Source organism: Vicugna pacos, chromosome X, assembly GCF_048564905.1.
Source record: "Vicugna pacos chromosome X, VicPac4, whole genome shotgun sequence".
Lineage (NCBI taxonomy): Eukaryota > Metazoa > Chordata > Mammalia > Artiodactyla > Camelidae > Vicugna > Vicugna pacos.
Window position 1 is genome coordinate 113,571,215 of NC_133023.1, and position 21,239 is coordinate 113,592,453.

The window sequence follows — 21,239 nt, forward strand, 5'->3', positions numbered from 1 at the left end:
GGAGATAGGGCTGGGGACGGAGGGGCTGAAGCCAGAGACAGATGTGAGCTGGAGCTTCTCCTGTGGGCAATGGCAGCCATCACCTTATTGGGGTTGGGGGCAGGTCCCAAGGTGCTGGAGCAGAAGCTTTGAGGGTTGAGTCTGATCCATCTCTGTTCCTATAAGTATGTGCATTCTCCTTGGCAATGGCACCTCTGCCCTAGTGGAGAGCAGTGCCAGAGCAGGAGGGGCTGGAACAGACACCTGGTGTGGGTTCAATGTGTTGTGCTGGGATGATCCCAGGATACTGGTCAGAGTTCCATACAGTTTTCAATCTCCATGCAAACACACTGGTAATGATAGACTTCACCCCTTTTAGGGCCAGGGTGGGGTTCAGACCAGCTCCATTTTCTCTAAGTGTGCACACTCTCCTTGACAATGGCAGCCTTCATCCTAGTGGATACCAGCACTAAAGCAAGAGGCAACCAATGCAGGCTGGGTGTACTCTGGAGCAGTCACAGGAAAATGGTTAGGGCCCAGGGTATTTTTCAATCAACTTCCTCCATGCTGTTCCTGGGAGTGAGAAAGTGTGTACATACACTCTTCATGGGGAGAGTCTCTTAAAGCCCTCCAAATAAATCTCACTGGTTCTCAAACCACTAAGGGGGCTCATCTTCCTAGTGCTGGACCCCAGGGCTGTGGTGCCTAATATGTGTCTTGAACCCTTCACTACCCAGGGAGGATCCCCAAGCCATAATATCCTCTCCTTTCTATGTCCTCTGTTAGGGGTATGAGTCCTGACCTGATCACTTCTCTTTCCTTCCTACCTAATTCTTCATAGATCTTTCTTTACAGGCTTGGTTGAAGAAGAGTGTTTCTGCTAATTTTCAATTTGTTTTCAGCAAGTTGCTCCAAATGTAGATGTATTTTTGATGTATTTGTGGGAGGAGGTGATCTCAGCATCCTCCTACTCCATCATCTTGATCTTCTGATATTTATTAAATTTTAACATTTTTTGAGCAATATGGCAAATTAGTTAAATGCACTGTCCCTGTGGCCAGATTGTCAAGGTTCTGATCCAAACTCTGACACTTATTTAGCTGTGTGACCTTGGGTAAGCCACTTTATCTCTTGTTGCCTCTGTTTGTTTGTTCATACAATGGAAATAGGGTTGTAGTGAAGATTAAAAGCAGTTAGAACTCACAGACATAGAAAATAAACTTATGGTTACCAGGGGGGAAGGGGTGTGAAGCGATAAATTGGGAGTTTGAGATTTGCAGATACTGACAGGTATACACAAAATAGATAAACAAGTTTATACGGTATAGCACAGGGAACTATATTCGATATCTTGTAGTAACTTATGGTGAAAAAGAATATGAAAATGAATATATGTATATTCATGCATGACCGAATCATTATGCTGTACACCAGAAATTGACACAACATTGTAAACTGACTATACTTCAATAAAACAAAAGTTAAAAAAAGCACTTAGAACAATGTCTGGCATATAGCAAGCACTATATAAGAGTTAGCTATTATTACTGGTCATCATTATGTGCCATAAACATCTTATTTAATAATTACAAATTTATCAAAAAAAACCCTGTGAGGTAGGTATTTTCCTTACTATACCAATTTGAAAAAACTTAAGCTGTTAGAGGCCAAACAAAATTATAGCGTGGCAGCGCCTTTAGATGCTGCCTACTCCAAGGTCTACATTTTATTTTATTTATTTTATTTTTTTAACATTTCTTATTGATTTATAATCATCTTACAATGTTGCGTCAAATTCCAGTGTTCAGCACAATTTTTCAGTCATTCATGGACATATACACACTCATTGTCACATTTTTTCTCTCTGAGTTATCATAACATTTTGTGTATATTTCCCTGTGCTATACAGTGTAATCTTGTTTATCTATTCTACAATTTTGAAATCCCAGTCTATCCCTTCCCACCCAAGGTCTTCATTTTAAACTGAAGAACAGCAAACAGAAGAGCAAACTCTATCTAGCAGCAAGAAGATAGAACCAGCAGTCTGGATTTGTGTGGAACTTTCTCAGTTTTAAAACTGTATCTTCTGAAGCCCAGGAAACCTCTCAGTCTAGGCACACTTGGATGCTTGGCCACTGTAGATGAAGGTGAACAAAATTCAGTGCCAGTTAACTGCCAAACACAAAAAGACATACAGAGAATGTGGTATTTTCTAGTGAGTTTGTTTGAAAAGAATTCATTAATTTATTCTTATTCCAACAAATCTGTACTATGAAATGACTATGTTATAAAACACCATGTTAAGTGCTGTGCTCTTAATCCTACTCATAACATTCCACTATAGTGAAAGGCAAAAGTGATTTTATAGTAAACCTGGCAGATATAGACCCATGCTTACATTTTCAAGAAGACCAGAAAAGAGATATAAAAAAGAAATTTCTCATATAGAAAATTCTCAATGACCATGATCAACACTCAAATAATTCCTTTCTCTCTTTCTTCCTCTGGGGAGTACATTGTACAAAAGTATTGATGGAAAATTTAGGAACCTGAGGATGAAATAATGAATGAATCACGTTCCAAGGAAGACAGAAACTAAAGGGAGCCCTTCAGTAAGGGAGAATATTGATCTGTGCCCTTATCTCTCCAGGATCATGAATATGTTCCTTGGTTGTCATAAATCAATGCTGACTTCAGTTATACTGTAATTTTCAAGGTAATTTAGGCAAAAGTTCAAAAAAGGTAGATATCCTGGTGAAGTCTAATGGTTACACATTTTAGGAGTACATAATAGTAGAGAGAAAAGGTTGTATGTCAAAATGTTGTTATTCCTATTCTGATTGCTAAAGGGTATCCTCTTTAAGACATGAACTTAATCATTAATCTTTCAACACAAGAGGAAACCACATTTCATGGAAGACCCCTGAAAATTCCTACATAGCACAACTAAAATGCAGAAATATTTTGAGAACATATTTTGGAGCACTGGATGGGTCAATAAAATAATGCACAAACTATTAAATATCAACTAGGAACTTACTGAAGACATCAGATTAGGCTCTATTCTCTGTCAAAATACTGACTTTTCTTTGATTTGTGACTCTCGTCCTCACTGATAATGCCTTTTTCCCTCTTGTGCACATCATGGATTGTCTTTCATCATTCTATAGCAGTCCATGTGGTTACTGTACAGCTTCACCTTCAATGAAAGCCAAGGGGAAATAAACCTCATGCCTATCTCTCTGTCTCTTTCCCTCTCTCTCTCCACATGTAAAGGAAAGCCATTGAAAATAAAAGAAACAAGGTATTATATTTAACTCAATCAAGTTTCAGCAATTAACATGTATAATATTTTAAAATAGGAGAAGAAAAAGCAAAAAAAAAAGTCAGCAGACATGGAGGAAAACAGATTGCAACTTGCTTTTGATTTCTTAGTTTAACTCCTTGAGAGATGACTTGGATAGAGATAACTCTTCTCACAAGATAAAACACTATATTTGTATTCAGTTCCCACCTTATCACTGATCTTGTGCTATCAAGCAATTCCTACGATACTTCTAGTTCTAGGAGATCATAGAAAAAAATCTAGGGCTTCGGTTAAACTCTTTCATCCACAGGTCTATGTAAAGGACTGTCGCAAGGTATCCTCCAGTCAATTGGCTCTCAAAGTGGAATCTGAATACACCCAAAGCAGTCCCTGAGACCCTCTTAGTGGGTCTGTGGATTAAAAACAATTTTTAATAACAACATTAAGGTATAGTACCTTTTTCACTTTCATTATCTCATGAATTTTCCAGAGGCTACATGACATGTGATGATGTCATGTTTCTGATAGCTGAGGGATGTATGCTTTTGTGTTCTTGAATTTTAAACAGTTTTCAGTCTTAATATGTAATAGAATTAAGATATGATAATCCATATCCAAGCATTCTTTGGGGTCCTTAGTAACTTTTAAGGGTATTAAGGTGTTATAAGAACAAAAATGTTACAAATCTCTGTTCCACTAAGACTTGTTATTCCTAGAATGCATTTCTTTCTAACTGATCTAGTTGAAACAAATTTTTACCTGGCGATGATTATTGTTTCCCTATCAATGCAGTGATTATATTTCTTAAGCAGATTGGCCAAAATTACAATAATAGGTCTAAAAAATGAATAAGTCCATGTTATAACTTGGGGAAGAAAGCCACCACACTACATGGCCTAACATCAGCTATCTCAGAGGCCTCTCTAAGGTTTCCCCTACTAGAGAAGGGGGAGGTTTTGTTTCATGTGATGAGGTAAAGAGACAACTTGAAGTACATTTTGACACAATATGATTCTGCTGATATGAAATTCTGGTAGCTGGGATGTCAGATATGTTCATAATTCCAATGCTGTCAATTTTAAGCCTGAAGCCCCAAGAGACGAGCAGTGTTTAATACATCATCCCTTGTTAAATAGCAGCCACAGAGTTGGCGGTAGCCAGTGAAGGATTCCCTGCCATGTAGGACACGCCAGTTGTCTACAAATAGGACCTGTGAATGGGAAAAAAGAGAGGAAAAACACTTAGAATAAGGGCAGGACAAAGGAACCCTGAATCAGAAGAGGTAATTTAAAAGGAAAATTGTAGGTTGTTCCTGATTACATTCAATGAAGTATTTTTCTTTTGAGATTAAACATTTAGAAACTAGGATGTGCATAGCCTTGGAAGTTACAAAGGCAACAGTAGGTAATAGGTCCTGCACCTGAAGAGCTTATGTTTCTTGAGTAATTATTCTCTTATCAAAGCAAACCAGACCATCAACTTCTTTTTCTTTTCTCTTTAATTATTATTATATATGTTCTCAAAGGGTTAAACTATTTTATTGTGTTTTATGCCAAGCTTGAGATATTATTCATTCAGAGGAAATTTCAGGAGATAAAAGAAAAAAGGAATCATAAAGCCAGAAGTACCCTTAGGGACTATCTAGTTCAACCCCCTGACAATACAGAATCACTGAGTCATTGGTATATTAACATGCTGGAAGGAAAAAGAACAGGCTCCACCCAGTGAGTGGAGTGGTAAGGAGCAGGGCCAACATCCAGGACTCTTTTCTCTTTTACCTTTCCAACATTTTGACTCACATATTAAATAAGTACCCATTCTTTACTGCTTCAGTATAACAAGCATACTTAACATCTTTAGATTTTGGCACCCACCCTGCCAGGCTTTAGTTTGACCCAAAGCTCATTCTCAGGTCTCCTCAACTCTATTGTGAGAGTCCGGTGTGCTGTATACCAGCGATGAACAACATCATAAGGTACGGTATTGATGACAGCCCGGTCATAGTTGTTGTACCTAAGATGAAATCATGAGAAAGAAAGACCTCAAACATATGTTAAAGACATCTGTTGTTTATTCAGCAATTTTATATAAGGCTTTCCCTACATTTGTTACTTGTACCAGAGATGAAGTGACAATAGTAAGTCAGTGTTCTGTCAGGACTATAGAATTTTAGAGAAGCACTCCACTGCCTGTTGACCATATTTTTGTTTTCCTTTGGAAAATCTGGGGGTAGCAGATAGAAGAAAGTTCTAGCTGGTTTCTGCCATCTTAGAATATGATGTTTTATCTAAAGAATATTCTCTTGGCCAAATTTCATAGAAGCATTGGGGAAAGATCTGAACTTTCTCCTCACCAAGCTGAGGTTGGCAAGAGTTTATATTAAAAAAGCTTTCTTTTTTAACAGGATGACTTGCAACTTCTCAGGTGTTTCTCTTTGTGGGAGAAATCCTAGCTACAACCTAGTGGACATTTTACCCAGAGATCTTTATTCATTCATTTAACCCTAACATTTGTATGAGCACTTGCTAACTGCTAGGTCGTGTGTCAGGCATTAAAGATACAAGGATGAACACAGAAGACATGATCCTAGCCTTTGGGGGATTGACATTAGATGATGAACAAGTAATAAATACATAACTAGTTACAGATGCTATTAAGAAAAAATAGTAATACATGATAAAAAGTGACTGCAAAGGCTGTTTCAGATGGAGTGTTAAGTGAAAGACTTTTTAAAAGAAGTGACATTTGAGCTGGTACTGGTATGGTAGGAAACCAGCAATGTGACAAGCTGAGGGAAGTGTTCCAGGCAGAAAGAACAGCAGGTACAGAGTCTTAGTGTGGAAAGGAGTTTTATGTTAGTGGAAAAGCAAGAAGGTCATGTGGCTAGAGCTGAGTAAGCAAGGGTAATAACAGTAAGAAATGCTGGGGAAGAGTTAGCCATGGGCCAAATCATCTATAGCCTTGTAGGCCATGGTAAGGACTTCGGATTTTACTCTGAGTACAACGTGAAGCCACTGAAAAACCTTTTCTAAGATACTGGATTTCTTTTTTACCCATGGCAAATTAAATTTTTACTGAAATACAGTCTATATACAGAAAAGTACACAAATCATAAGCTTGATGAATTTCGTGACATGAACACATCGGTATCACTAGCTACCCAGGTCAATAAGGAGATCATTACCAAACCCCAGAATACTCCTTTGTCCCTCCCCTGACCCAAGGATAACTACCATCATGACTTTTGTCACCAAAGATTAGTTTTGCTTATTTATGAAGTTTTATATAAATGGAATACTGTAGTGTTTACTCTTTTGTGTCTGGCTTCTTTCATTTAATATTATATTTAGGGGATTCATCATTGTTGTGCTAGGTAGCAGTGGTTCATTCAGCTTTTGTGCTGAATAGAATTTTATTGTGTGATATACCACAGTTTATTCATCCATTCTACTGTTGATGGACATTTAAATAGTTTCCAGTTTGTAACTATTACAAATAGTGATGGAGGGTCTAGTCCATGTTGGAAACATAGAAGGCTCCTGAACTCCCCTCCTCCCATGCACAAAGCAAATCTACAGCAATTCTCTCTGAAAGAAATCTAGAAACTAGCTGAGAAACTTCTACACATTGGGTGAATGAGGAAAAATCCTATATCAATACAGATAGAAAAGGCTGAGACAATCTTGTCATAAACTCCACCCATAGTGCAGCAACATATAATCATGAAGAAACTGACAATTCCCAGCTTCTCCCTGAGGACTGATGGGTTTGGACACAACATATACTTTCCCAATTTTTTAAGATTTCCACCTGAGGGATGGGCCCTTAAAATATCCAGTTTTGAAAAACAATGGGCCTTGCAGTCATGAGACCCACCAGACTATACCAAACAAAGAAACAGTTCTTAATCTGTTTGTGAGGACTCACTGTTGCTATCCCCTGGAAGCCTAGCACAGAGACAGCAGACATAAACACTAATATCCCAGTCTTTCCCTAAGAGGCCTATCTGCATACTTTAAAAGCTGATGTCTGAGGGTCAGGCTTCTAATTTAGCACACATTTAGGGACAGACTATGATCATCCTAGAAGATTGGAAAGGCCAGTGAGCATCATCTTCACATTCTCCCTCTGGCCCACTCCATGCCACTAGTGTCTCCCTGGAATGAACTTGTACACATGTTTGACAACCTGGCTTTTTTTGGCTGCTGCCCAGGAGATAAACCCCTTGATTATTTGGCTCTGGTAGCCTGTGAGGCTTGAGCTTCAGAATCTACAAGACATTAGCAAACAAACACTTCTTTACTGGCTATATCTCCATGGCTTAGTGCAGAGGGAGCAGACAGAAGCTCCCAGCTTCAAGTCTTCCCCTGAAAGAGGTCTACTTGCATACTTTAAAAATTGCTGCCAATCAGCCTGCATCCAGGTACTGACTGAGATCCTTCTCTTTGGGACACTGACAGGACTTGACATAGCCTCACCTGCTGGGAGCCACTAATAACTAACAAAGAAAGCAGCTTAGACAAATCAAAGGTTTGAGAGACAATCAAGGAGGTAGAGCTGGACTGAATGATGAGGTTGATCTCCTACATGAGACTACTCTGTCAAGACTGGGAGAAATGTGCAGAAAATAACAAAGAGAGTCAAGGAAAATGAAGAAACAGAGCAATATGTTCTAAACAAAACAGCAATATAAGACTCCAGAAGCAAAGCTTAATGAAATTGAGATAAATGACTTATCTGAAAGAAGAGTTCAAAGTAATTATCAAAAGATTCACACCCAGTTTAAGAGAACAATGCATAACAAAGTGAGAATTTCAATAAAAAGACAAAAAATATAAAAAAGTACCAAATAGAAATCACAGAACTGAAGAATGCAATAACTAAACTGAAAAGGTCAATAGATGGATTCAACAGGAAAATAGATAATGTGGAAGAAAGAATCAATGCACTCGAAGAAAGGAAAGTGGAACTTATCTAATCAGAGGAGAAAAAAGAAAAAAAAGAATGGAAAAGAGTGACGATATCTTAAGAGAATTATGGGACTCAATCAGGAAAACTAATATTTGCATTATAGGGCTTCCAGAATGAGAAGAGAGAAAGGGACAAAAAGCTTATTTCTTTAAAAAGGTTGAAAACTTTCCTAATCTAGAGAAAGAAACAGATATCCAGATCCCAGAAGCCCAGAGATTCCCAAGAAGATGAATCCAGAGACCCACAGTGAGACACAATATAATTGTCAAAAGTTAAAGAAGAGATTCTTACAAGAAGTAAGAGAGGGTCATGATGGCAGAGTAGTAGGACCATAAGCTCGCCTCTTCTTATGATTACAACAAAACCACAACCAACCACTAAACAACTATCAAGAAAAAAAAAAAGACTGGAATCTAGCAAAAAAAGATCTTCTTCAACTAGAAACAAAAAATAGGGAACCACAGCAGGACAGTAGGAGGGGGATGCTTATGATATAATCAGGTCCCATACCCCCTAGGTGGGTGACCCATGAGCTGAAAGAATTAAGTTGCAGAGGCTCTCCCACAGGAGTGAGAGTTCTGAGCCCCATGTCAGGCTTCCCAGCCTGGGGTTCCAGCATTGGGAGGAGGAGACCCCAGGATATCTGATTTTGAAGGCCAGTGGGGCTTAACTACATGAACCCCATGGGACTGGGGGAAACAGAGACTTCATTCTCTTGGGAAGTGTACACAGAATCTTGCATGGACCAGGTCCAAGGGCAGAGGCAGTGATTTCATAGGAACCTGGGCCAGATCTGCCTGCTGGTTTTGGAAGGTCACCTGGGGAGCTAAGGGACACCTGCAGCTCACCCTGGGAGCACAAAAGCTGGTGGAGGACATTTGGGCAGTTTTCATCTACGTGAGCTTTCCTGGAGGCTAACATCTTGATTGGATCATTAGCATCAAGACCTAGCTCCACTGAACAGCCTGTAGGCTTAAGGGGTGGGAACCCTTAGACCAAACAACATACTGGGTGGGAACACATCTCCACCCATCAGCAGACTTTCTGAGCCACAAATGCCTCTAGACACAGCCTTACCCACCAGAGGTCCAGGACCAAGCTTCATCCAGCAGTGGGCAGGCACCAAGTCCTCCTGCCAGGAAACCTGCATAAACCTCTAGTCCAGCCTCATCCACTGGGGGCAGATACCAGAAATAAGAAAACAACAATCCCAAAGCCTGTGGAAGGAATCTACAAATGTAGGCCAGACTCTACCCTGGGACCAACTGGATCCTGGCCCTTGGGTGACAAGAGATGAGTGCACTGCTGGGATGCATAGGACGTCCCCTACAAAGGGGCATTTCTCCAAGGTCAAGAAATGTAACTAACTAACATAAAAATACAAATAGAAATTTAGACAATATGAGGTGACAGAGGAATATCTCCCAGGCCAAGGCACAAGATAAAATCCCAGAAGAAATAAGTGATGAAGACATAGGCAATCTATCTGAGAAAGAGTTTAGAGTTATGATTGTAAAGATGTTCAGAGAACTTGGTAAGAATATAGTTTCACAGAGTGAAGTTTTCAGCAAAGAAATAGAAAATATACAGAATAGCAAAACAGAGTTGAAGAATACCATTACTGAAATAAATAATAGACTCAAAGGAACTAAGAATAGACTAAATGAGGCAGAAGAACAGATCAATGAGCTAGAAGATAGATTAGTGGAAATCACTACCACAGAATAGAAAAAAGAATGAAAAGAAATGAGGACAGTTTAAGAGACCTCTGGAACAACATGAAGCACACTAATATTCACATTATAGGGTCCCAGAAAGAGAAGATAGAGAGAAGGGACCTGAGAAAATATTCAAGAGATAATAGCTGAAAACTTCCCTAAATTGGGAAAGGCAACAGTCACCCAAGTCCAGGAAGCACAGAGAGTTCCATACAGGATCAATCCAAAGAGGAGCACACTGTGGCTCATAGTAATCAAATTGACAAAAAATAAAGACAAGGAGAAAATATTTAAAATCAGCAAGAGAAAAGCAAGAAATAACATACAAGGGAACTTCCATAACGTTATCAGCTGATTTTTCACAGAAACTCTACAGGCCAGAAGGGAGTGGCACAGTACATGTAAAGTGATGCAAGGGGAAAAACTTACGACCAAGAATACTCAATCCAGCAAGGCCCTCATTCATACTTGATGAAGAAATCAAAAGCTTCACAGATAAATAAAAGCTGAAAGAATTCAGCACCACCAAACTAACTTTACAACAAATGTTAAAGGAACTTCTCCAGTCATCAAACCACAAGAAAAGAGAACAAAAAGAAGAGAGAGAAAAAAAGACCTACAAAAACAAACCCCAAACAATTAACAAAATGGCAATAAGAATGTAAGTATCAATAATTACCTTAAATGTAAATGGATTAAATTCTCCAACCAAAAGACACAGACTGGCTGAATGGATACAAAAATAAGACCCATATAACATGCTGTCTACCAGAGACCAACTTCAGAGCTAGAGACACATACGGGCTGAAAATGATGGGATAGAAAAATATATTCCATGCAAACAGAAACCAAGAGAAAGCTGGAGTAGCAATACTTATATCAGACAAAATAGATTTTAACATAAAGACTGTTACAAGAGACAAAGAAGGACCCTAGATAATGCTCAAGGGATCAATCCAAGAAGATATAGCAATTGTAAATATATATATGCACCTAACTTAGGAGCATCTCAATATATAAGGCAATTATTAACAGACATAAAAGGAGACATCAACAATAACACGATAACAGTGGGGGACCTTAACACCCCAATTACATCAATGGACAGATCATCCAGACAGAAAATCAATAAGGAAATACAGGCCTTAAATAACATATTAGATCACATGGACTTAATTGATATCTATAGAGCATTCCATTCAAAAGCAACAGAATACACATTCTTCTCAAGTACACATGGAACATTCTCCAGAATCGACCACATGCTGGCCCACAAAGCTAGCCTCAGTAAATTTAAGAAAACTGAAATCATACCAAGCATCTGTTCCAACCACAATGCTATAAGGTTAGTAATGAACTACAAACAAACAAACAAAAAACTTCAAAAACTGCAAACACGTGGAGGCTAAACACTATGCTACTAAACAACCAACAGACCACTGAAGAAATCAAAGAGGAAATCAAAAAACACTTTGAGACAAATGAAAGTGAAAACACAATGATCCAAAACCTCTGGGATGCAGCAAAAGCAGTTCTAAGAGGAAAGTTTATAGTGATAGAAGCCTACCTAAGGAAACAAGAAAAATCTCAAGTAAAGAACTTAACCTTACATCTCAAGCAGCTAGAGAAAAAAGAACAAACCCCAAAGTTAGTAGAAGAAAAGAAATCATAAAGATTAGTGCAGAAATAAATGAAATAAAGATAAAAAACAATAGAAAAGATTAATGAAACTAAAAGATGGTTCTTTGATAAGACAAACAACATTAATAAACCTTTAGTCAGATGCATCAAGAATAAAAGAAGAGGTTCCAACTTAATAAAATCAGAAATAAAAAGGGAGAAGTTACAAACACCACCACAGAAATACAAGGGATAATAAGAGGCTACTATGAGCAACTATATGCCAACAAAAAGGACAACATAGAAGAAATGGAAAATTTCTTAGAAAGGTATAATTTGCCTAGACTGAACCAGTAAGAAATAGATAATATGAATAGACCAATTACCAGTACTGAAATTGAATCAGTAATTAAAAAACTCTCAGCAAACAAATGTCCAGGACTAAATGGCTTCACAGGTGAATTCTACCAAACATTTAGAGAAGAGTTAACACCTATCCTTCTGAAACTATTCCAAAAAAATTGCAGAGGAAAGAACACTTCAGAACTCATTCTATGAGGCCATCATCACCCTGATACCAAAACCAGAAAAAGATATCACACACAAAAAAGAAAATTACAGGCCAATATCACTTATGAATATAGATGCAAAAATCCTCAACAAAATACTAGCAAATCAACTCCAACAATGCATTAAAAGGATCATACACATGATCAAGTGGGATTTATCCTAGGGATGCAAGGATTGTTCAATATCTGTCCATCAATCAATGTGATATACCACATTAACAAATTGAAGAAGAACCATATGACCATATCAATAGATGCAGAAAAAGCTTTTGAAAAAGTTCAACATCCATCTATGATAAAAACTCTCCAGAAAGTGGGCACAGATGGAACATACTTCAACATAATAAAGGCCATTTATGACAAACCCACAGCTAACATCATACTTAATGGGGAAAAGCTGAAAGCATTTCCTCTAAGATCAGGAACAAGACAAGGATGCCCCTTCTCATTACTTTTATTCAACATAGTTGAATAATCACAGAAGAAAAAGAAGTAAAAGGAACCCAAATTGGAAACAAAGAAGTAAACCTGTCACTGTTTGCAGATGACATGATACTATACATAGAAAACCCTAAAGAAGTAACCAGAAAACTACTGGAACTCATCAAGGAATTTAGTAATTTGCAAGATACAAAATTAATATGCAGAAATTAGTTGCATTTCTATACACTTTTTATACACTAACAATGAAATAGCAGAAAAAGAAATTAGGGAAACAATACCATTTACCACCACACAAAAAAGAATAAAATACCTAGGAATAAACCTACCCAAGTAGGCAAAAGACCAGTACTCCAAAAACTATAAGACATTGATGAAAGAAATTGAAAACAATACAAACAAATGGAACAATATACTGTGTTCTTGGATTGGGAGAATCAATATTGTTAACATGGCCATACTATCCAAAGGAATATACAGATTCAATACATCTCTATGAAATTATCATTGATATTTTTCACAGAGCTGGAACAAAAAACTGTTAAAATTTGTATGGAAACACAAAAGACTTTGAACAGCCAAAACAATCTCAAAAAAAAAAAGAAAAAAAAGAAAAATGGTGCAGGGGGAATCATGCTCCCTGACTTCAGACTATACTACAAAGCTACAGTAATCAAAACAATATGGTACTAGCACAAAAACAGACAGATCAAAGGAACAGGATAGAAAGTTCAGAAATAAACCCAAGCACTTACAGTCAGTTAATCTAAGACAAAGAAGGCAAGAATATACAGTGGAGGAAAGACAGACTCTTCAATAAGTGGTGCTGGGAAAACTAGACAGCTACTTGTAAAAGAATGAAATTAGAACATTCCATACACCATATACAAAAATAAACTCAAAATGGATTAAAGACTTAAATGTAAGACCAAATAGTATAAAACTCCTAGAGGAAAACATGGGCAGAACACTCTTTGACGTACATCACAGCAATATACTTTTTGAACCAGCTCCTAGAATAATGAAAGAAAAAAGCAAAGATAAATAAATGGGATCTAATTAAACTTAAAAGCTTTTGCACAGCTAAGGATACCATCAACAAAATGAAAAGACAACCTACAGAATGGGATAAAATATTTGCAAATGATGCAGCCAACAAGGGACTAGTTTCCAAAATATACAAACAGCTTATATACCTTAATATAAAAAAACAAGTAACCCAATCAAAAAATGGGCAGAAGACCTAAACAGACATCTCTCCAAAGAAGACAGACAGATGGCCAACAAGCACATGAAAAGATGCTCAACATTACTAATTGTTAGAGAAATGCAAATCAAAATTGCAATGAGACATCACCTCACACCAGCCAGAATGGGTATCATTAACAAGCCTACAAATGACAAATGCTGGAGAGGGTGTGCAACCCTCCTACACTGCTGGTGGGAATGTAAATTGGTGCAGCCACTATGGAGGACAGTATGGAGGTTCCTTAAAAAACTGAAAAATAGACTTACCATATGATCCAGCAATCCTACTCCTGGGCATATATCTAGAGGGGACCTTAATTCAAAAAGATACATGCACTCCAATGTTCATAGTAACACTATTTACAATAGCCAAGACATGGAAACCACCCAAATGTCTATCAAAAAATGACTGGATAAAGAAGATGTGGTATATGTATACGTGTATGTATGTGTGTGTGTGTGTGTGTGTGTGTGTGTGATGGTAATATTCTGTATCTTGATGGGGGTTTGAGTTACATAGGTGTATATACTTGTCAAAACTCAGCAAGTGTATATTCAATATTTTATACATAGTATGTATATTTTATCTCAAAATGTAAAATTTGTAAACAAATATTCAACTCTACTTAAGGTTATAAATGTTTAAGTATATTAAGGGGACATGTACTCACATCTGTAATGTCCTTTGAAATCTATCAAAAATAAGATTAACTGATAGATGGACAGAGGGGTAGAAAGATAGATATAGATAGGTAATAAAGCAAGTATAGTAATACTCAATGGTAGAATCTAGATGGTAGGTCCTCCAGTTTTCTTTGTAAATGCTTTCAACTTTTCTGTATTTAAAAATGTTCATAACAAATATTGTTCTAGGCAATTAAAATACAAGCATGAGCGAGGGAGTTTTCCAGTGGAGCTTATCCCAGGGAAGCGAATTTGTATTTATGTAGTTCCTACTACAATCCAGGGGCAAAGGCAGGAACAACAATTTATTTTTTATCTTCACAACAACTCTGTGTGAAGCAGCAGGCTTGAAATGAGTGGAGATGATGAATTCAGTTTTTAATATGTGTTTTATGATCCTATAAGATATTATGTGGTGATATCTAGTAGACTATTTGATATACACAGGTCAGAAGATTTGCATAAATCTGGGTTATAGTCAAATGTTGTGGTCATCATGGCTTTGGGTACCCTAGCTGTCTGGCCCCTAAGCACAATTTAACAACTTTTTTATTTTAATAGTGTTTTCATTTTTAAATAGTATCTGAAATATCTGCCCCCACTCAAATCTAGTATCCTTGCCTGCTGACCTATTTGTTATTTCATGGCAATTATAATAGGAATAGAAATTGTACTAATAAAAAGGTATAGAATAGCAATATTAAAATGTGGCAGATATAAGGATCTTAGGAATTTTCATTACACTAGAAGACTAACATTTGACAAATATATTACACTGAGGGATAGTTCTTTGGTACCTACCTGATCAAATAGAGCTCTTTATTCCACGGGTAGACATTTAAGACTGGCCCAACCCCAATCATGTGGTTGTGACATTCTCCAACATTTTCAATATATTCATGCTTCAATGGCACTTGGCTAAGGAGTTCAAATTCCTCAGGCACCTTTTGAAGTACCTGTTCTGCTGCATAGAATCCATCTACTAGCAGTGTCCTGCCACCTGTTCCTTCATGCTTAAGACAGTGAAACACTTGAATGCTAAAGAGGGGAAAAAATTAAGTTCTTCTGTTCAGTGGAGAAAAAAGAATGTATCAAAATTTTAGAAAATTTATATATGAAATGATCACTGATTCCACTTGTGTTATTTTGTCTTCATGAATAAATAAATCTCATTTCCATAATTGTTTTCCCTTCATAACCCATTGCTCTTTTTTGTGCTTTGAAATAATGCCACTATAGGTTCCTTGTAAACATATTTAACATGTATTGAAGCCTATACTTGCAAGACCCTGGGAATGCAGGCATGAATAAGATACAGTCTCTGTTTTAAAGAAGCCCATAGTCTACTAAGAAGAGATGAAGCAAATAAGTACCAATAAAATATGATAGGTAGTATAATAACTACCTACCTGTAACAAAATACAGGGGGCCATAAAGAGAGGAAATTATTCTAGTGGTGTGTTGTACAAAGAAATGTTTTAGGAGGTGGATGAGAAAGGTTTTGCTTAGTCTTAAAGAATGAGTAAGAGTTGGACAGGAATGAGATTGAGGTGAGGAGAGGGAACTACAGGCAGATAAAAAAAGTACAACCAGAGATATCAATGTAAAACAACAAAGTATATTCAAGGAATAGAGCAGAAGTTCCTGCTGGTATTGCACAAGATAACCACAGAAGGATTTTAAACTGGGATGGGAGATGAACTGGTGGGAAGCAAGAAAACAAAATATGTGGAAAACAACTTGGATAACTGAAATATTAGAGAAAAATTCTGAGGGCTTAAGCTTAGAGAAGAGTGTTATAAAAAAGAAGAAACTCGTGAGAGATAGAACAGAGGTAGAACTGGCAAAATTTGATAACTGATTAGATATGAAGGACGAAGAACAGGTGAAAATCTAGAATCACTTCAGGTTTTCACTTGGGCAACTTGACAAATAATAATGCCATTTACCAAGAGAATGTAGTGAGATGCATAATCATATGATAATAAGTGGATATGAGGAGTTGAGAAAGAGGTTCAGTTTAGGGGCATGTTGAAATAGTTGCGTTATATATGGCTGAAAATATTAGCAGGGAAAGGAAAGGCATATATTAATGGGCTGGAAAACTAAAGTCAAATTTTCAAATTAACAAAGGGAAAATACAATTAATAGTAAATTCAGAAAAAAAGTAAAATAATGAGAAGTAAACAACAAAGTAAAATAAGTAATAAACATAAATAAAGATAGAAGGAATTTTCAAGGAGAACCTAGGATAAACACAATTAAAATGAGAAATGTCAGTTCTGGATATATTGAGCTTTCTGTGAAACTTCTAGGTCAGGATTATTTAGTAGCCAGTTGAAGACGTTTGCTTTAAAAGGGAGGTAGATTTTGTAGTTCTCTACAGGTGATAGGTAAAGCCAATAGCATGGAAGAAGTCATTTGGAGAGGTAATTTCAAGTAAAAAAGAGAAATAAGGAGAAAATCTTGGTTAACAATAATATGTAGGATATGGACAAAGGAAAATAAGGCAGCACAAAGACAGAGGAAAAATGGTTATAGATATAGAAGGAAAACTAGAAAAGAAGAACTATTTAAGAAGAGGTAGTGGTTAATGGCCCCAGGGGTCAATAAGATGAAGATTGAAAGGTACACAGGGGATATGGCAATAAGTTAGCTGCTGGTGATTTTAGAAAGAGTAATTTTAATTGGGAGGGGGTTGGATAAACTAGCTGATTATAGTTTTGAAGAGTGAATGAGAAGTGAGAATTAAAAGATATTAAATGTAGATAATTATTTTGATGAGTTTAGCTCTGAAGGGGAGAAGGACTGTAACTAGAGGGAGACAGAGTCCAAGGAATTATACAAAAGTAGAGATTTAAGATATGAGAAGCTGATAGGAAGGAGTCAACAGGTATGGAAGGCTGAAGATATAGGAGAGAGAAATCCCCAAGGAGATTGAAAAGGATGAGATTGAGAGCAAAGGTAGCTTTAGAAAGGATAAGGCATATAATAATGATGATGATAATTATGACAATGGCTAAAATGATAATAATAATAGTATTTATTGAACACTTAATATGTGTCAGTAAGTATGCCAAGTGCCTTAAATATATCATGTAACTTAATCCCTAAGCAATACTAATGAATAGGTCTTATTACTTGTCTAACTTTTCAGATGAAGAAACTGAGGCACAGAGATGTTAAGTTATTTGTCCAAGATCACAAAGTTAATATATGTTTCAGCTGGGATGCAAATCCAGGTCTGGTTGATGCCATAGCCTGAACTCTTCACACTCTCACTATACTGCTAATGTACTTGGTCCTTACCATTGATTAGAAAGGGTTAAATTAAAGGCACAAACAACTGTTTATTTCTGGTAATGGTGAGGGAGAAAAGAGCTAGTCAATATTTGAACCTCAACCCTGTCCAATTGCTTCTCATCTCATTTCCTCATATTCTTCTTTCTGTATCCTGAATGAGGAAGCAGTACTGTTGGTCTTTTCATATATTGATAACATTGAGCAGGATCTCTAAAAGCTGTTTTATTCTTCCTCCTCTGACCAAACATTCTTAAGTTCCAAATCCTTAAAGGAAATCAATGTAACCACAATCAATTGTATATTATCACCCTCTCATATTATCTTTATAAATTCATAGATATACTTACTTTACTCATATATTTGTGTCTCAGGCTCATCATCTATACGCAAAAGCAAGATCAATAACAACAACAAAATTACCACAGATGTACCTCTCGTAAGTGGCAAATGGTAGGAAACTCAAGTATGTTATCTATCCATCGCTTCACGTCATTACCATTTCTTTTTTGTAGTGAGAACATTTAAAATCTACTCTCTGTTAGCTACTTGTGGTAATCATATTGCAATATATAACTGGATCAAATCAACACATTGTACACCTTATATTTACACAATGTTATAAGTCAATTATTTATCAATAAAGCTTGAAAAAGTATGGTATACATCATCTTTGGCTCAATAGCTTCCAAGTCCATGAGACAAGGTTATTTTTCATTCATTGTTCCTCTCCAACGTCTTGTAAATTGTATTCAAATTCCTCTTAATACCATACTCAAAGCAACTGTGTTTGGAACATTGACCCCTTCACAATATAATAATTAAATATAAAAAAACTGTACAGATTCCCAAACTAACAGCTAATATTTTTTCTGATAAATTGTTTGTAATTGAGAAAAAAAGTAAATTAAAGAAACTTATGATCAATTTATGTAGTAAGGTGGATTTTCAATCATTTCAAAAAATTTTATTCCTATAAGTCTAAAGAAGACTGAGCTGGGGTAGGGGGGCGGGTTTCAAAATGATCCTGTTTCTAAGGAGAAGACAAAGAACTAGTTATACAAATCATCAGCACCTGATATGATCTTGTTTCAAATAAAAGAGAAAATGATTGAGAAACCATTCAAGACAATCATATGTAACGATCTCACTCTGGAAAATTCTAATTCACCTACCCACAGGGCTCTTGAAAATAGGTAGTGTCAGTGTGCCGATCCAGAGCTAGCTTGGTGTATGCAGTGTCACCTCTGGAGAAGTCTGAAGTGAAATACCACATCCTCCCATAAATGGTTTCTCTGTCAAGTGAAATACAGGAAGATCTTTTAGCTATTTGAAATTTTCATTCTTGTCATTCAAAACTCTTTCCAACACTTTCTTTAATTATTCACAAATAACAATGATTTTTTTTTGGCTCTAGATTTCCATTATAAGGTAAAGCTAGCAGCTGAACACATCACTAGTCTTAACAATTCTGTCCCTGATTAATGTTCTAGGAAGCTGGGGCGGGGGGAGAACGGTGGAAGTATAATGTAGTCTGAAAGCTTAGGAATCATCCCACTCCATTTATGTGTCTACTTTTAACAGCTTTCACATTCAAATTTCGTTCCTGTGCTCACCTTCCTCACATATCAAAAGATGTTTTTATGTAGCTGCTTTTAGAAGTGATTAATGCAGATCTTCACCCATCTTTAAGACATAGAGGAATCATAAAAAGAGAAAAAGACCTTATGTTAGCAAGTATTTAGTGAGACTTGCTGTAACACCGTTACTGTATTTCTCCTTGAAGTATACACCATGGGTTTCGATTTTATAGTTATTTTCCTGGTAGACTCAGATCTGACTAAAGGCCATTTTAATTCTTCAGCTTGCAGAGTTCATTTTATTCTCTCAAACTTCAAAATCCAAACAGGAAATGTTCTTCCTCTTGAACTCTAATCTCTAAAGCCCTCCCATTTTATTGCAGCACAGCTCTTTTTACTTGAAAGTTCCAAAGTTCTGGAGCTGTGTTTCAAACTGAATGGTTTATAAATGTTGATTGTACACTACTAGGATAGGGCAAATGCCCCAGCATACTATCTGCTACACAATGAGCTATATCTGACTCTTATGAAGTAAAAAGAAAGTACTATTTATAACAAAGTAGATTTACATCACATTTAATACTACAGAAAATAAATCTATATACTACCTAGGAATACAGTGCAAATAATACTGTATTTAGGATCAGGAAACTTGAGCTATCTGAATCCAGGTTCTACTGCTTACCAGCAGAGCAATCCTGGGCAAACCACTTAATACATCTGAGCCTTAAATGCTTCATCAGTAGAATAGGAGGTAAAATATACACTTATCAGAATTACCATAATGACCAATGAAAATAATGGGTGTGAATATGCTGGTTAAATGTCATAGAGTACAAGGCAGTATTATTAACAACCAGTCTCTGAATAAAGCCTTATGAATCATAAAAGGTCAAAACTAGATGATCTTTAGACACCACCTTATTCAATCTTTTTATTGATCAGATGGGAAAATAGAGGCCACTGTGGGAGATGGGGACTCAGTATAGGGGTGTGTGTAATGGACTTGTCTATGTTCACACATATAATATAATAAATAACTGCTTGATGAGAGAACTCAGACCACTATCTGTTTCTCTTTATTCAGCATTAGTGTTCTTTCTAGTGTACAATGACTGAGTCTTACTTTGAACATCACTACACTTGAAAAACATAACAGTGACTTTGAAGTCTTTATCGTATTAAGATACAAGTGTCTTTGGAGATTAGAAATCTGGGCTTCAAATAAAGCACTATAAGTGAGAATCCCCCTATTCAGACCACAAAATATTCTGGATTAAAAACAAGGGTGACCGTATCTATCACATTATTTTATTCGTGTTCATGCTCTGGAAATTGATTACTGCAGATATCAGGAAACTAATGACTTACCTAATCAAGCTAATCCTTTCTGCCAACTTCTCTGTATGTTCTTGAGTGGGAGGGACATTTTCTACAAAAGCAATTCCATAGAGCAGAAAGTTCTGCAGAAAGTTCTTCAGTCCCTCATTGGTTTCTAAGAAGCTCTGGAAATCTACAGATGGAACTTGGGCTTGCTGGTAGATTTCAGCATTCCATAAAATTCTAGGCTGGATGACCTTTTGTTTCTGCCCTTCATAGCTGTTTTTCACCAGCCAATCCAAATCATATCTAGTCACATGGCCATCTGGCCCTTTGAAGGGAAAAACAAAAGGCATTAAAAATAATAATTACAAATATTTCCAATAATTTACTGGTTAAGAATGTTATTTTCACCAATTACTCAGCACAGTATTGTTTATGAAACCAAATTAAAATGAGTGCCTGCGACACTTATCAAATTAAAATGTTCCTGAGAAAAATA

General features: G+C 36.6%; 1 protein-coding gene across 3 annotated transcripts in view; it reads right to left on the reverse strand.

Moving 5' to 3' along the window:
• Positions 1–4,054: 4,054 nt before the first annotated feature.
• The window catches only part of TMLHE (trimethyllysine hydroxylase, epsilon), a 58,372-nt gene continuing 41,187 nt past the window's right edge, over positions 4,055–21,239 (reverse strand). For all 3 annotated transcript variants that reach the window (XM_072956497.1, XM_072956496.1, XM_072956498.1), the window contains 5 exons: positions 20,789–21,068; positions 19,013–19,132; positions 15,339–15,575; positions 5,161–5,299; positions 4,055–4,496 (listed from right to left, as the gene is read on the reverse strand). In XM_072956497.1, the coding sequence (XP_072812598.1) occupies positions 4,365–4,496; positions 5,161–5,299; positions 15,339–15,575; positions 19,013–19,132; positions 20,789–21,068 (908 nt within the window). In that variant the 3' untranslated portion in view covers positions 4,055–4,364. The remainder of the gene's footprint in view (positions 4,497–5,160; positions 5,300–15,338; positions 15,576–19,012; positions 19,133–20,788; positions 21,069–21,239) is intronic.